Source organism: Chrysemys picta, chromosome 5 (genome assembly GCF_011386835.1).
Source record: "Chrysemys picta bellii isolate R12L10 chromosome 5, ASM1138683v2, whole genome shotgun sequence".
Classification (NCBI taxonomy): domain Eukaryota; kingdom Metazoa; phylum Chordata; order Testudines; family Emydidae; genus Chrysemys; species Chrysemys picta.
The window spans coordinates 73,265,111-73,283,588 of record NC_088795.1 but is presented as its reverse complement, the minus strand read 5'-3'; the positions used below and the strand labels follow the sequence as shown (position 1 = coordinate 73,283,588).

Here is an 18,478-nt window from a genome sequence, read left to right as displayed (position 1 = left end):
TTTTATTATTTTTTGTTGCTCTCCTTTGAACTCTCTCCAGTTTGTTTACATCTTTCCTGTATATTTTACAAATGTAGAACAAGGTGCATTCTAAACATCACCATTTGCTTCTTTGCATATTGGTGCTTTCCCTCACATCCTATCCTTTCCAAATCTATACTGCTTCTAGTTTGGTCTATTGGAGAGAAAGGATGATCCCGTGGCAAGGGCTAGTCGAACTCTGGAAACCTGTGGTCAGGTCTCTGCTCTGCCACAGAGTTCCTGTGTGACCATGGGAAAGTCAGTTAGTCTTTCTATGCCCCAGTACTCTACTTCTCAGGGATGTTGTTAGGATAAATACATTATAAATTGTGAGGTACTCAGATATTACAGTAATAGTAGGTATATGCAAATTTGAGGTAGATTGTAGTCTCTCTGGGGCAGGAATCTTTTCATCTTTCTGTAAAGTGCCTATCACTTTCTTTGTTGGTGCTGAGTAAATACACATAAAAATAACACCATGCTATTTAATATTAGTGGAAATGTATACCCAGGACTAGAATAGCAGGATTATCACAGTTTACAAAGAATGTATATTCACAGATGGGTCTACAAAGTGTACTAAGAACAAATTTTAACCTAAACGATTATTTACTCAAGACATTTAGCATTAGTTGCTATACTTAGTTTATTATTCAATTTAAAAATTTTCATTCATGCCATCAGAGAACAGAAACAATACCATGTGACTTAGGTGACCAGTCATACACCTCAGTTACCAGCCAGCAAATAGCCAGAGTGAACAGATCCAGGAAGAAGGATGAAAATTGTTCATCCAAACTGTTTGCCAAATACTTACGAAAAATTAATACATTTGCAGAAATTGGTATCCATTCACAATGATAGTCAACAGAAAAATCTGATAATCAGTTGAATAATTTATTCACAGCATATAAATTGTACCAGTTCTATGAACGGTGTCACCCATTTTTAAGTAACGAATTTACCCAGAAATGCAGAATAATTAATTCTGAGTTATACAGTGCTGTTGTCTGTTCTATTACTAAATTCACTGTGATATTTGTGGGGAGTGGAGTGTTTGTTCTGTCTGTTTTTCAGGGCCTATATCTCAGGTTTCAGTTGGTGCGGTGTGCGCGGGGGGAGGAAAGAAGAAGCAGACAAAGAGAGATGCTCAGTAACTTCAAACACTATAATTGATGAGGCCCAGATCAACATGTTAGTACCCAAGAAGAAAAATCAAATCAGAAACTTAATCTGAAAATTGCAAGACAGGGAATACATCTGGAAATTGCCAAAAGCCCATTTATAAGTAAAAATGAACAGATAGGGTATTGCCCCACATGACTAGGGACAAGTTTCTTATGCATAACATGGCAGTTCTGGTGATGAATCGAGACTGATCTAGCCCAAGGCTTATTGGATTGGTCACCACTCTGCTCACAGTAATTGCAGGTATTAACAGATTTTTTAGTCTCTGATAGCTCCCATCGAAAGCTTCTGTGATTTCCAAGATCAGATATTCACAGCCTCAGCTAAAGCAGACTAAAACGTCGCCTTTTTATTGTATTTTACTGGTTGAAGACAAATTTAACATAAATCCTAAATGAAAATATACAAAAATATTAAGAGAGCTTTGTTATAAATACCCTAGGTTTTCTAGCTTTTGGACTATGTATGACTTCTTCTTATTTCAGCAATGATGAAAGCTGAAGACGGTAACCATGAGTTAATTGTTCAAGCCCATGGGTTGTTTGATGTTTCAGTGTACTGTCATCATCATTTTCTTTGGAGTGTAAAGCAAACAGCTGATGCTGAAGAGAGAGAAACTAATGTAGAAATTAATGTTCACCCAGGGTTAGCAATTTTCTCTGCTGTTTATGAAATCCAAGTCTAAATATTTCACATGGAGAATTGGGGGATAAAATAAGATTAACTAAAGAGGAAATTAACTCCATAACACCTATACAAGAGCATTTCAGGATCCATAACTGGGGGGGAGGGAAGATAGAAAGAAGTAGGGTGAATATAGTTTACTACATGAGAAAAGAGTTAAATATACTTTCACAGTACCTTTAGGGGAGATTTCATAACCACAAATTTGATTTACATTATAAAATAGTCATACAAGCTTTGTTCAGAATCCTCACTTAAGTCTTTGGCAGATATCTCAAAAGTCAGAATGAGATCATGTGCAACTAATGTGTGCGTATGCATTTTTGGAAGCGGACACAAAGAATCCCCAGTAGGCAGCATGTTAACAACACCTTGTTCACGCTCTCCTTAAAATCCTTATTTTCAAACTGGGGAGAAATGCAGCCTGAAGTCACCAGCAGAAATGTATCCTTCACACATTTCAGAGGGTTGGGCAATGGAACTTCTCTAGACACTATCAGATCCAAAGATCATGGAAACAAAACCTCCATAATTGTGATTCTACAAATTCTTGAAGTATTATAATCTCTGTTATTTGCAACTTCTTATGCATGGGACTGTGCAAGGAATAAGGATGAGTCTTTTCATAGCACAGGTGAGTTGGGCTTGAGATACCTAATATAAAGGGTACTTTTGCTTTTTCTTCCCCTTTAAAATTCCATCTCCCATGCCAGCCACACACTCAACCAGTTCAAAGCAACTGGACTATGTGATTTCAATTATTGGAAATTGCTTCTTTCCCCCCTCCCAACATGACAATATTCTTCTCCTGTAGGGAATGAAATCCATTTTGAGACTGGCTGCAGATGTTCTCAAGATGACCATCAGTCTCATGAGTACAACTACTGTCGTCGGGAAAACGCTCCTGTTCCCCAGAGGTACACTAAGTCATTCTGCCAAGCAGTAATGCCTTGGTAATGAAACGGATATGGGTGGGTTCACTTACTTGCTGAAGGCAAAAGTCTGTAAGCTTCATTTCAGGAAAAAAAAACCCAACAACAGAAGAATATAATATTAAATAATCAAAATGGTGGCGGGGGGGGAGGAGGGAGGGGAGAAGAGTAATGGGGAACCTTGGAATGGAAATCAAAAGCATTTTGTTCCTACTCCTGCTTACATGTCCTTTTATGACACACTTATGCAATGCAGCATTAGCAGAAATAACCTACGGTATTTAGACTAGAGATGGGCCTAAGAGCAAAATTAGATTTGTAATCTAATTGAAATCAGAATATCCCCAGATTTGGGGGCTTGGCCCGAGAGATAATCCCAAACTTTGGGGTGATTTGGACCCCATGTCCTGGGTCGGGCTATCAAACCTCTAGGAATTAATTCTCAGCATTTTCTGTTATTTTCCTCTTTTATTCTCTTCCCATTAATTTGTGTCAGGAAGACAACATCATTTTGGCTTAAAAGAACTGTGTATGCCCTTCTTCTAGAGTCAGTCAATATTATCCCTTGGATGGGTCTAGAGGTCTCTGCTGCAAAAGTGAAATCAAGTGCTTCCATCCGCAGGGATATAGTGCCTCATTCCTGTAAGGCAGCATCTCCTGCCATTCTAAGGTGCCAAACACGGATCTTCCAAGTAGTAATATGCTACTACTATCAGAGGGGTAGCCATGTTAGTCTGAATCTATAAAAAGCAACAGAGGATCCTGTAGCACCTTTAAGACTAACAGAAGTATTGGAGCATAAGCAAACTTGCGTCTGATGAAGTGGGCATTCACCCACAAAAGCTTATGCTCCAATACTTCTGTTAGTCTTAAAGGTGCCACAGGACCCTCTGTTGCTGCCTGCTACTACTAGATCACTGGGCTAAACAGCTTGAAGGCCCACCTGCCACTAAGGAATTCATATAAGAAAGTATTTTTCAACACACCATACAAAATGTGTAGTAATATTACATGGTTTCAGATTATATAAAATAGTACTTTAACATTTTGAAATCCTTTGCAGGACCACGGCAGGGACTGTTATTCAGTGTATATCTGTTGTATATGTAGTTGTATGCTTAGCATAATGGGGCCCATACCAGACTAAAACCTCAAGATGCTTTCCCATACAAAGAAGACAAACACATGGTTATAACACAATAGAAATTTGCATTCAAATACTGTCTTGCGCATCAAATCCAAATGATTTGGCTCTGGTAGCTGGAGTAAGTAGCAGCATTGTGTTTATTGAGAGATTTGTCAATTTGATTTGGGGAGCTTGCAGGGGACTATTCCGTTCAATCCTACAGAGCCTAAGGGTCTAAAGTTGGCACTCCTATTATGGCAATCTCTCCATCTATGTAGCTGCACTGGTATCCTCCCTTCCCAAATAGCATGCCTCCTACAAGAGGCAGATTATTATTAGTAAGGTCCCTCTATGGCCTATTAATAGCAACTACAGAGGCAACAGAGATGAACTAAAACTGTTCCAAGTTGAATTAACTTCTGCCTAGATTTTTGGGCAGAAACACAATACGTCTGCAGGGAACAGACCCCTAAGTGGCATGTCCCCTCCACTGTTCACCTCTTTCCTACTCTGCTCACTGCATACCTTAGAGCCATTTGCTCTCCTTGCCAGAGGTTTCCAGAGGGTTAAGGAGCAAACGCATTCAATGCCAGAGAGGCAGTACCCCCCCCCCCCACTTATACATGGGCAGGGGGAGAATAGCACTAGCCTTTTTTAAAGCAATAGGTTCAGAGTCATCTTCTTTGGAAATCAATATGAAATTTCTCCACCTCATGTACTTCAGGATCTGGCCCAATGTTTGTACTGGTTGCAAACTATTGTTCTAATTGACATTACAGTGCTCTCCATGGCACTGTCTCAACTTGGCTAGACTCATGGAGAAGAAATAAGTGCCATGTGTGAAAAGGAGTCATTGCTTAAATGTCAGCTCTAGCCACAGCTCACTATATACAGGTTGTCCCTCACTAAGAAGGAGACAACCATTTCAATCATTTCAGAAATTAAATGAAATAAAGGGCCAAAAGATTAAGATGAAGTGCCAGCTTTCATCCAGGAATTCTTAAACCTTCCTTTGCTGCCCTTGGCTAGCAGTTCATTTGGAGCGAGTTACAAGATGCTATCGGGATTTTGGCCTCTCTGCTGGGAAAATATAGCTTTATTAAAGCACTTACCAAAGAAAACAAAAACAAACCCCTCCAAATTATTTTTGGGCAAATGAAACAAAAGAGGTGGGGCAAAAGTGATAGTTGAAGACAGAAGTAGTGAAACTAGGACTCAGAGAGAGGGACCAGTGCTGTGAATCTGTTACTTTTAATATGCCTCAGGTATTCCACATATTGCTTAGTTCACCCTTACTTATTCTCTGACCCTTTCCTTTTTAAAAGAGAAGTTATGTATTTTGACATAGGAGAACACCTATTGTGAAAAGATAACATCCACAAAATCAGAAAACCTTCTTCTACTGCAAAGTTTTCCTGTGGCAAGATAGATAAACATGCAACGTAACCTTAATTCAGTCACTAAAAATTATGCTTGCCCAACATCTGAAGCCACGCATTTACAAACTGGTGTCACAAGTGACATCCTCCTCAAAAAGCTTCAGCAAGTAAAATAAATGGGATTTAATCTGCCGTAAAACAGATTGAATTTATTATTCTTGAGAAAAGCATACAGTTCTGACGTTGAATTACAACTGCTTTGCTTTTAAAACAGGCAGCCCTCAACCTTGCCAAATCACTATTTGCAATCTTGCATGAAGCAATAAAGTCAGATATGTGCTATATGGCCAAACTACCTGCAGCTGGATATTATTATCTGAACATTGATGGTGCTCTGGGTTCTCTACAGACACTGAGGAAGATACATTCCCTGTCCAAGGAAAGTTAGAATCTAAACAAAATAGCCAACAACTAAATAAACCAGGCAGGAAACCCCTGGCAAACTGGGCATGGAGCTACATGAATGAATAATGTGTGAAGTATTCCCCAAGGGGAATATAATTAAGAGCCAGTGAGATGCTAAACCTCACCTTCTACCAATTTTTATCACTGGTAAGCACTGCATATAGCAGCGGTGGGCAACCTGCGGCCCGTCAGGGGAATCCACTGGTGGGCTGTGAGACAGTTTGTTTACATTGACCGTCTGCAGGCACAGGCTCCCGCAGCTCCCAGTGGCTGCAGTTCGCCATTCCCAGCCAATGGGAGCTGCAGGAAGTGGCGGGGACGGTCAATGTAAACAAAATGTCTTGAGGTCTGCCAGCGGATTACTCTGACGGACTGCACGCAGCCCACCAGTGATCTAGACTGTTTTTAAATGTCCTGGATGTATAACTTGAAGAGGCTTACATGCACTATATGCAAAAAGAGGGCTTGCTGTAATATATTACTATCAGCTCCCAAGTCAATGTCTTTTCAGACAAATCATGTCATGGAAGTAACACATTTGTCTCTTTTATAGAACTTGTTAAATGACAATACACCTCTACCCTGATATAACACGAATTCTGATATAACGCGGTAAAGCAGTGCCCTGGGGGGGCAGGGCTGCGCACTCCAGCAGATCAAAGCAAGTTCGATATAACACGGTTTCACCTATAACGCGGTAAGATTTTTTGGCTCCTGAGGACAGCGTTATATCGAGGTAGAGGTATTCTTTTTCATGTTTTAGATTTGTATTTTGAATTTCTCTCCCCCTCCCCCTCACCCCTTTACTTACGTTCTTTAAGCCTCAGGCTCATTTCTCTTTGACCTTGACAACACACTAGTGTTTTGCATTCTTGTTTATGATCATATAAAACACTATGGCTCACTTAAAGTTTCACATTCCTTTTTTACCCCATTGTTGTTTAAAAAAAAGGGGGAGGGAGCGGGCGGGAGAGATAGAGAAGGGGGCAGCCAGGGCTACAGCAGGGGCACTGCCACGCGGCCCCTCCCGCTGCGCCGCCTCCTGCCGCGAGGGCTCTGCTCCGGTCGGTGGGGAGGGAAGGAAGAGGACTGCCCTGCAGGGCGCTCTGGTTCTCCACGCCGCTGCCCCCTACAGGGCGGCCGGAGTGGAACAACAAAAAAAAAAGCGGACGTAAAAGGAAAAGTTATTTACTTATTCCCATAATACAAGAACTAGGGGTCATCAAATGAAATTAATAGGCAGCAGGTTTAAAACAAATAAAAGGAAGTTCTTCTTCACGCAGCGCACAGTCAACTTGTGGAACTCCTTACCTGAGGAGATTGTGAAGGCTAGGACTATAACAGAGTTTAAAAGAGAACTGGATAAATTCATGGTGGTTAAGTCCATTAATGGCTATTAGCCAGGACGGGTAAGGAATGGTGTCCCTAGCCTGTCTGTCTGTCAGAGGGTGGAGATGGATGGCAGGAGAGAGATCACTTGATCATTGCCTGTTAGGTTCACTCCCTCTGGGGCACCTGGCATTGGCCACTGTCGGTAGACAGGATACAGGGCTAGATGGACCTTTGGTCTGATCCAGTACGGCCTTTCTTATGTTCTTATGTGCAGCCCTAGTATTGGGCAGAATGCCGCCTCCAACAATCTGCCGCCCCAAGCACCAGCTTGCTCAGCTGGTGCCTGGAAATGGGCCTGGTTAAGACAACCAGAAAAAAGAACTATTTCTACTAAATACATCAATAAATTTTCTTTGATTTCTTCAGATGTGATAGGAAACATATGAAAAAAAGGCTTTTTAAGACACTGTGCCTTCTGAGATATACCAAAATGTAGATTTCTACCTCAGGATTGTGAGAGCTTCTTTCATTCACACAGTCATCAAACACTGAATTTCTTCATAAATAAATATTGCACAGACATATTTTATAACATTTGTTTAGCTTTTTTTATATCAGCTCTCTAGTTTCGGGTTATATCAAGATTTAAAAGATGTAGTTGTTCTTCTAGTTTTAGAATACCTAAATGTCATAATTTATTGCTAATGTTATGCATGAACAAGCCAAAGGTTTTGGTATTGACAGCTAAAGCTGAAGGAATAAAATCAAGGCACACAAATAACTTTTCATAAATAATCTAGCCAAATGCTCAGTGGTATGCTATGCACTAAAACATTTTTGTTGTCTGTCATCTAAGACTCTTTATATGCACTTCAGTGTTAACATTAGGTAAAAATATAAAATAGGAAAAGAACTGACATTCCTTCATCTATTTTTACAATCCTTTGAAGTTGTTAAGTGTTCTCCACCTTTCTAAATAATTGTATTTCCAACTAATTCGTTGGTCTCTTAGTTATCACTCCGCAATAGTGTTCTGAAGAAGAGTTTGATTAATAAAGGACCTCGGAGGGAATGCTAGACACCTATCATCAGTTTTAAAATAATTTGGAAGGGATAAGTACAGTTTAAATGAATCCTGAACCATATAAAAACTTTAATGGCAGAGTGCACTAATTCACACTTTTCAGTTGAATACCATGGCAAAAATGTAACATTATTTAAACGATATAACTGGCTTCAGAACAATAGGAACCAGACTAAATCAGGCACCTACAATATGGTACTTATTAGGAAAAAGGACAATGACACTAATGGATACACATTCATCACTAGCACATGTGAAATCATCTCCAGCACAGAGGTGATAGAGTACAACAATTTGCTCTCTATTCCTGGATTTCAATAACAGTTACACAGATTAATTAGCCATAGGCTGTTTTAGATATGCCTTCTTTGCTTCCTCTTCTAGTCTTTCAAAAAGAGATCCCGTACAGGATGTAGAACGGATTTTACTAATTACAGATAAGGTATTTCACAAATCACTGTGATTGGATCATTCCATGAACTGAAATGTCATCTTGCAACAGAAGTACAAATCAAACTAATCCATCTGTATTACACAAGCTTGGAGGACTATTATGGAGCTGGTGAGCCCCCACAGCAATTCAAGTTTCTATGAAATGTTTAGATACTATTGAATATGCATTTTCCACTACAATTTTTTTTTACACTATTTTAGCGTTAAGCATCTGGGGAGAGGGATAGCTCAGTGGTTTGAGCATTGGCCTGCTAAACCCAGGGTTGTGAGTTCAATCCTTGAGGGGACCATTTAGGGATCTGGGGCAAAAATCTGTCTGGGGATTGGACTAAATGACCTTCTGAGGTCCCTTCCAATCCTGATATTCTATGATATTTGAGGTAGGAACAGTGTTTTGCAAAGTAATTTCTTTAAACTAGTATTCATTTTTCAGTGGGACACAGTCTTGTACTGTCTCTTTCAGAAGCCTTATCTTCATCCCTGTATTAACAACAAATGTCTTGGTCTAAAAGGTTAAGACTTTCTCTAAGCTGAATACAATTTTGAACTATGTGACTCCCACAGAGTTTGGTTAAAACTATGCACAACGTTTGAAAATGTACTCCAAAAGGTGGAAATGTAGTGACATTTATTCATACAAAATATTTTCACCCTGCTAAGAGAGGTCTTGCTTAGCAGACAGAGGGCGCTCACTAGAAACAAACCAACACACTGAGAACTGCTAAAAGAGAGACAAGATTATTTGATTAATTGTAACTGATTCTCTCTAGTAACCGGGAGGTAGATTTAAACCTTCTAGACCAATAATATTTAATATTATAAAAGCTACTTTTATTATCAGTAAAACCTTCATAAAACACTACTACTATACCACCATATTCTGAACGCATATATGGTCACGAGTGCTTATGAGAGAACAGGGTCTCAGTAACAGTGTTCTCTTGAAGTAAAATTATTCTTTTTAAAACTTCTAGTATGTTTTCAGATAACCAATAAGACTTCTCCTTACAGATGTCTCTACAGCTTGTTTACTACTGGAAAATCACTTGCCTGTCGAAAAATTGCAACACTACCTTACGATTCTTGTCCCAGAAAACTCTGGTCATAGTATAGAATCTATGAAGCAGGGAGCAGCCAGCTTTACACTTGCTTACTTCATGATTACAGTTAAACTACATTATATGTAGAAGGACAGTTCATCAAAATTCATATGGCAATAGAGATGACAGTGATGAGAAACCAAGATAGATTCATGTGTCACACACACCCCTCTTCAAATATCATTGTCAAATAAAAATCTTGCTGAGAAATGCTCTGTCACAGCAATGGTACACAAACATTTTTCTCAGACACCTAAAGGCTTCCTGCCATAATAGTTGTAGGTCAGAAATTTGCTCTGATAAATTCCATATTGAGACAAAAGTTAATTATCTAGAAAACTACCCAAGAATGCAGTTTCCCCTTTACACCACATATCAATCCACTTGGAGATGAGCAACAGCTTTGGTGGATTGCAGTTCAGAGAAAGGTTCACCTTCATCAAGTATCCACTGACAGTTTTAAAATTCAAAGTTGTTTACAAGATTTAAGGTCAGAAAAATAAAGTACATTTGAAAAGAAATAATTATTTGATTTTTTTAATCAATACCTCAAACTGCCATTGTTGGATTTTACCAAGAATAAAGGGGACTTATTGACATTGAATTCAAGAACTAATGATGGAGGATGACTAACACTTGCAGCAATTCAGAGGCTAAGGCTTCAAAACAAAAACAAAACAAAAAAGAAGATTTTTTTAGTTTTACTTTATCCAGATTTCTAGAAATTTCAATGTTCAAAACTCATGTTCTGAAGCAATGTTCCCTTTTTAGTCAAAAGGCTATAATGTGAAAAAATTATAATATTGTCATTCTTTGGTATGGCCATTTTGTACAGTTAAATGGCGCTGCCTCATGCAATAAAACACAAGTTAAGAAATCTGTCAAGTCACATCCAAAAGGTGAAAGTTAATAGGTTTTTACTGGGGAGAATAAAGCCTACAGAAAATAATATGTTTTCAACATTACTAATTTGCAGCATTTCAGAAAGATGCACCAATTCAAACATTTTATTAGTGGAAAAGCATGAGAGAGATTTTACCTTTTTCTTCTTCTTAATATAAAATATATTTCACCCTTCATCTATAGTAACACACAAGCTAACCACAAAACCTAACTAAACAAGCAGTGCTCAATGCATGAGCAAACTATAACAACTAAACTGATCTTTTTCTGGGTACAACTGGTCAAACAGGTTTTGTTTCTTTATATTTTCCTCTCGTTTAATTTCTACATAGTCACAATCTTAAACCACTGGATCTTACCTCTGTCACTGAAGTCATCCACAAGAATGATTTCAGCTATGAGGATGTCTGGAGTCCGGTTGATAATGCTGTATATGGTTCGCAAGAGTGAAGTCCATCCTTCGTTATGAAATGGGATAATTATGCTAGTATTTGGCAACTTTTCCAAGTATACCTTGTGCTTACAGCTGAGAAGGGGGGAAAAAAAGGAGGCGTATAAGAACACAGAAGAGTAGAATGGATTCAGTATATACAACTCAACTGTTTGCTCTGTTCAGCCATCACATTTTGTGGTGTGAAATGACTCAGTATATCCAAACAGTGTCTTTAACTCTATAATCAATCACATCATTAATTAAATTATGTATTTAATTAAATAGCATTAACTACCGACACAGTACCTGCCATGAAACTAATATTCAATAACTACTGGGTCCTTTTTTATTCAAGTACTCAATAGCAAGGATTTTACAAATATAACACCTTAAATTAGAAAAAATGAAGGTACAATAGTGTAATGCTGATGTAAACTCAGAAGTAGATTATGTGGCTTCAGTGGGAATTCTTCCTGAGTAACTAGTAGAGGATGTGCATTCTAAATACTATTTCTCTTTATAAGGATATATTTACTCAAAATATTTTTGAAATATCATATTAAAAGAAGAATTTGAATGATCCTTTTATTATCCAAAGCAAAGAAGAATTGTAAAATTAGTTCTTTACTCAAAAAGGCAAAACTGGTAGACAACGAAAAGTTATTTTACTAGATAGTATATATTCAAACAAAGACTTACGCAAGTACAACTCCAGCTCTACTTCTAAATATTCAATACAATGGATGCCATTAAATGAAAAGTGTTAAAAAAAACATGTCTCTGGATATCAACACTAATCTTTTGCTAACTGCAAAGGCAAAAGTATTTCAGAACTGTTAATCAACAACTGCATTTATATAATGTCATCCAGTAAAATACATACTTAAAAGCTTATCATTTTGCAACAATGTCTAAAAGCCCCTTAATTCTGAGATAAACTTTCAAACCACATAATGTCTGGAGTGGATAGTTACACTACATTTAGTGGGCTATAGAGCCTTTTATCTAGAGGTCAGTGTTTCAAATTCAGCTCCAGTCAACAGTGATGCAAAGTCATTATGATCCAATATCTTTTTAGTAATCCGTGGGAAATAGTTGGAGACCTCAGCCCAGCCCCTAACAGATGTTCAGATCATAATTGGCATGCCTTCTTATCCATTGCAGCAAAGAAGCCAAAGATTGAATAAGTATGGTGCCTGATTCATCCTCTCACACAGAACTCTTGGGTGAATACCCCCTGGTCCCGGTGAATTATTACTGTTTAATTTAATCAATTTGTTCCAAAAACATCCTCTATTGACACCTCAGTCTGGGGCAGTTCCTCAGATTTATCATGTAAAAAGAATGGCTCAGATATGAGAATCTCCCTCACATTCTTTCCCAGCGCGGCAGGGGAGGGCGGCCGGAGCCCCGGGAGGAGGGCGGCGAGCCCGCCCGGGGCTCCACTGTCCCCGGCGGCCAGAGCGCCGGGGGGGAGGGCGGCGAGCCCCGGCGATGGCCCCGCTCTCCCCGATCGCCGGAGCACCGTGCCGCCCCCCTCCAGGTGCCGCCCCAAGCACAAGCTTGGTGGGCTGGTGCCTGGAGCCGGCCCTGTTCTTTGTAGTGAAGAGAGAGGCAGAGAAGCTAAATATATTCTTTGCAACAGCCTTATTTTCCTTGAGTGCTCCGTTAGCACCTCAATTGTCCAGTGGCCCCACGGATTGTTTGGCAGGCTTCCTGCTTCTGATGTAGTTCACAAAATTTTGCTGTAGGTTTTTGCCTTCTGTTTGTTGCTCTTCAAATTCTTTTTGGCCTGCCTAATTACACTTTTATACTTGACTTACCAGAGTTGATGTGCCTTTCTATTTTCCTCAGTAGGATTTGACTTCCAATTTTTGAAAGATGTCTTTTTGTCTCTAATGGCCTCTTTTACTCTGCTGTTTAGCTATGGTGGTATTGTTTTGGTACTCTTACTTTTTATTAAAAAATTGGCACACACAATTAGTTTGAGCTTCTATTATGTTATTTTTTTTAAAGTTGCCATGCAGCTTGCCAGCACGTCACTCTTGTGACTGTTCCTTCTGATTTCTGTTTAGCCTTATCCTTACATCAGTAGTAATTGCAGAAGAGAGTCTATTAGTGTTCTTTGAACAATACAATGAAACTTGGTTTGGGCCTTATATTTTCCAGAAAACATTAATTAAAAACCCCAACAGTCTTGGGAACAGATTCAAGACAACTTTCATTATCACATTCTCCTCACAAGTATCAGTGACATGGAGAAGCACTCTTAACTGTTAGTTCAGGTACAGCCAGCTCTTAATTTTTTCATTGCCATATAAACAAACAAGTACTCTTTCTTCTGCAAACCCCCCATAACTTCACTGGAGGAGAAAGAAATTGGGATGGAGTGGCAGTAGTTGCTATAGCTACAGATACTATTGTGAAGAACACAAATAATAAATACAAATATCAATGCCATTGAGAAGCTTAATCCTCAGAACAGGTGGTGTGATAAATGACGCAGGGGTAGCTCCCTTTTATGGATACCCAGCCAGCCAGTTAGCTGTAAAATCCCTCTTGGTGTCTGTTCTATGCTTGCTTTACCTACAGAGGGTTAACAAGTCCACAGGTAAAAGAAAAGGAATAGGCACCTGACCAAAAGAGCCAATGGGAAGGCTAGAACTTTTTAAAATTGGGAAAGAGCTTTCCCTTTGTTTCTGTTGTGTCTCTCTGGAAAAGAGGGGAACAGAGGGCAGCAGGAATGCTGTGTAAAGTTTTAAGCCAGGTATGAGAAATCATCAGATCATAACTATAATTACTTATTTGAAACCCCCCCCAAATATGTAAGTAAATTAGGAATCAGAGGGGTAACCATGTTAGTCTGGATCTGTAAAAAGCGACAAAGAGTCCTGTGGCAAAGAGTCTTTTGTCGCTTTTTAAATTAGGAATGTTTAGATAGACGCGATCAGGTTTATTTCTTATTTTAGCATGTGGATCTCCTCCGTGCTAACCCCAGATGCTTTTGTTTGTTTGTAACCTTAAAGCTGAACCCCACCAAGAAAGCTATTTTGGGTGCTTAATTTTTGGAATCACTCTTTTAAAATCTAGCAAAAGCCTAAATTCCAGATGTATTTTTTTTCCTTTTTGTGTTTAATAAAATTTACCTTTTTTAAGAACAGGATTGGAGTTTTGGTGTCCTAGAGGTTTGTGCATGTTGTTTGACTAGCTGGGGACAACAGCTGATTTCCTTTGTTTTCTTTCTCAGCTCTTCCCCAGAGGGGAGTGTGTGTGAAAGGGCTTAAGGGTACCCCACAGGGAGGAATTCCCAAGTGCTCCTTCCTGGGTCCAAGGGCGGGGGGGGGGGGGCGCGTTGCATTTGGATGGTGGCAGCGTTTACCAAGCCAAGGTCAGAGAAAAGCTGTAACCTTGAGAGTTTAATACAAGTCTGGAGTGGCAAGTATAAATTTTTAAAATCCTTGTGGGCCCCACCTTCCATACTCCCAGTGTGGGGATTCAGCCTTGACAGGTGGCCTGTCACTGGCATTAGTTTTTGTTCATGAAAACAAGAGGTTATGGTAACTAATCATGCTATAAAGAAAATATACTTAAAGCTTTACATTCAGAGAGTTTTTAGAAAAATGTGTGTTATCTTCTAATCTGAAAGAGAAAATCTGAAGTTTCATACGTTTAGTGTCCATCATTAAAAGTTTCCGGCCCCTAATAGTTTGCTTTTCTTCATGTCTATGTAATCTAGTTATTTTTAAAAAGCTAAATTACCTGTAATTCTACTTATCTGAAGATATCAGGGCAGATCGTCAGCTGGTAAGAATTGTCATAGCTCCACGTGCTTCTGTGGACCTATGAAAATTTACATCCTGATGCAAAAGGCTTAATCCTGGGTCTCATGCCTCCAGCATAAATTATATAGGAAGCTCTCCTACCTCTTAAGATTTTTGATCTTCAGACATCTGTAGGTTGCTTCAGGGGTCTGCCCAGTTGATCACGTTTCAGCTTCAGGATGAAAGAACCTCCTAATCTTTAATTACATATAAAAATACAGGGCCAGAGTTTATTTGAAATGGATACAAGAGCATCAAATCACTCCTGAACAAGGACTAGATGCAGGACAAATGAGTGCTCCTTCAATGACTCCACTACATATCATTTCATCATTCAAGCCCCACACTCTGCAGAGAGAAGGGTGAATGAATGAGTGAGAATCCTGGAAGTTGTTGTCCAGAGGGAAGCAGAGTTACATATCTAGACCAGGCTCTTTCACTGTATGGGTCTAACCAGTATCTTGGTGGGACTTGGAACTTCCACTTAGTTATAAGTGATACTACACTTAAGGTTGCCCAATACTTCCCATTTTAAGACCTGGCTTACAACTGCTTATAATTTTGCTAATCTTTAACAGTTTGAGCTGAAAGTTTCCATGCTAGGTGTCTGCCTCCAACTGATCTTACTCCCGAGGGAATTCTGTGCCAAATAATTAAAAATTCTGCAAACAATATTTTAAAATTCTGAACATTTTATTTGTCAAAATAACACTGCATAATCATGCCAGCTTCAATTATTTTGGTAGTTTATTTCAAAACACCTGTCAGCAAGTATATCTGTAACAATACAGACACACACACAAATTCCCCCGGACTACAGCGTTAAAGAACCCAGTTCCTGTTTCTCTGCCTTCTCCCCTCCACCCCCCAAGATCCCAGCTGGGGTGGGGGCAGTTACCCACAAACCCTCCCCCCCAAAGCCACCTTCAGGAGCCCCCAGCCAATGCACCCAAACCTCCTCCTCCCCAGAGCTCAGCTGCGCCCCCCAGCCCAGATACCCGCATCCCATCTCCCCCCAATCCTAGCTGTGCCCCCCCCCTTTCCCAGACACCCGTCCTTCTCCACCCCCAGAGCCCAGGGATCCAGAGGGAGAAACTGCCTGATGCTCAGTCCCAGGCTTGCACAGAGTTCCCTGCATGCTGCCCTCTCCTTCCCTAAGGGCATGCTGGGAACTCCAGCTGCCAGGAACCATCTAGCTTCCTCTCCCTCCTTCCAGCAGTGTCTTCTATGTGCAAACTAGGCTCTGCTGGGTCCAGCAGACCCTAGTGGTGGCTAGCAGCACTGCAGCTCATTTCTGTGGGGGGAAAGGAAATTCTGAGCGCACATTCTGTAAAATTCCGCATTGCGCAGTGGTGCAGAATTCCCCCAGGAGTATGATATATATCTATGTATAAAGTAGCATCTAAAGTGATTCAACTATTTCTGAGAATTGGATAAGGGAAAATATTAAACTGTTTGGAAATTTTCTAACAGAAAATTTTTCCATTGGAAGATGCCAATTAATCCAAAACTAAATGTTATGTGAAAACAATGTGAATTTCAATTAAATGTCATTTACAAAAAACAGGACATTTCAATTTTCCATTTTGCAATGACTTTTCATTTCAATTTTTTATTTTATAGATATAAAATAAGTCAGAATAGGAACATTTTGATTTTATTGAACAAGATATCAAAATGTTTCACTCAACCTGAAACTATTTTTTGGGGAGAGAGAGGAATTTTGTTTTGTGAGAAATTTTGAATTTTTTTGGTTTTGTTCCGTTTTGGAGTAGGAAAAAAATGAAATCATGGAATTTCTCACAAAAATCCAGTTCCGGGCCAGCTATATTTAAGTTTTATCCAGGTTAAAAAATTATTACAACTTTTTGTTGGGCAGCTTTAATGCCTCCATACTTTGGAGCAGGGCCTTGACATTTGTCAGAGGGGTCTTCTTGCTATCTGGAATGTACCTTTTGCCATCTCTGTGAAAATTCACCCAAATTTGGCCAAGTTATGAGTTTCTGGGAAAAAAAATCACAGTTCATATGTGCTCAATACAGACTTTTTACAGTTTGTCAGCTACAGTATCTGAAGACTCTGACTGACCTAAGATGGACCTAAGATGGACTTTCCCTGAAACTGCTCCATCTGGCAACTAGGAGCCATCTAGGTACAGGGTCAGAAGGGTATATAACCAGTAAATCACAGAGCATACACACACAATGTCTTTGTGTATCAATATATTTAATTATCCTAGTATTTCATTCAATGCACCCACATATGAATAGTCTCTAGAGCACAGGAAGGTGGGGCCTGAGCTCATTTTATTTCATAAAAAATATTTGGGAAGTACTGCTGCCCGGATTGTCCCTTTAGAGGAGTCTCACTCATGAATGGTAAATGTAATTCAAGGGATGTATAAAAGAGATAAAGAAGCACACTGCCTTAAGCACTATAAGCAAGATCAGTGTTAAACCACAAAGAAATGGGAGAATATGAGCTCCTCTTCCTTGGAAATATGTTTTGTAAGACTGAGGAACCAAAACAAGGTTCCTCCCTATGATCTAAATGTAAGCAGAAAAGATTTACTAAGTACAAGTGAAGACATGCAGCTGCTTTTGCCTAAAATCCAGATTGAAAATTTCATAAGTTAGGACAGTACAAACTGCTCTGCCTCAGATAATATAAGCCTTGGCATGACCTAACTGTCAGCCAGCCAGGTCATAGCAGTGAAAAATGCAGTTAGACAGCCCTTTAGGTATGGCTTTAACAAGAGCATTTCTCAATGAATTAGCATCAAAGAGACAAAAGTTGAATGGACTTTCTCAGGCCTTTACTTCTGCTTCAAGTAGAACCTCAAGGAGCTTTTAAAGCTTAGACTGTGGTGAGGGGTCTCCTTGGGATGGGAATGGAAAGAACATGGAGCTCTATTTTACAAAAGAACGTCAGACTAGACTGAAGCACCAACTTATCCATCCAAAGGTTATGTCATCAGCCTGTAACTAATTAAGTGCCTCCTAAACCCATAAGAGCTTTTGTAAGTCTAGTGTCTTTCTCTTGTGAAATCTGTGCTATATTTTGATCCACGTTCCCTTTGGACTTAGTGCAAATATAAGAACAGCCATACTGGGTCAGCCCAGTATCCTGTCTTCCAATAGTGGCCAATTCCAGGTGCCCCAGAGGGAATGAACAGAACAGGTAATCATCAAGTGATCCATCTCCTGCGGCCCATTCCCAGCTTCTGGCAAACAGAGCATAGTGACACCATCCCTGCCCATCTTGGCTAATAGCCATTGATTGACTCATCCTCCATGAATTTATATAGTTCTTTTTAGCACCCTGTTATAGTCTTTGCCTTCACAACATCCCCTGGCAAAGAGTTCCACAACTCCATAACCGCAATGGTTGACTGTACGTTGTGTGAAGAAATACTTCCTTCTGTTTGTTTTAAACCTGCTGCCTCTTAATTTCATTTGGTGACCCCTAGTTCGTGTGTTATGAAAAAGAGTAAACATTTCCTTATTTACTTTTTCCACACCAGTTATGATTTAATAGATTTCAATCATCTCTTTTCC

The 18,478-nt window shown here is 39.6% G+C and overlaps 1 protein-coding gene across 5 annotated transcripts in view; it reads right to left on the bottom strand.

The window, feature by feature from the left end:
• The window catches only part of GALNTL6 (polypeptide N-acetylgalactosaminyltransferase like 6), a 958,556-nt gene that overhangs the window by 453,231 nt on the left and 486,847 nt on the right, over window positions 1-18,478 (bottom strand). For all 5 annotated transcript variants that reach the window (XM_042842096.2, XM_065596587.1, XM_042842097.2 and 2 more), the window contains one exon: window positions 11,027-11,193. In XM_042842096.2, the coding sequence (XP_042698030.1) occupies window positions 11,027-11,193 (167 nt within the window). The remainder of the gene's footprint in view (window positions 1-11,026; window positions 11,194-18,478) is intronic.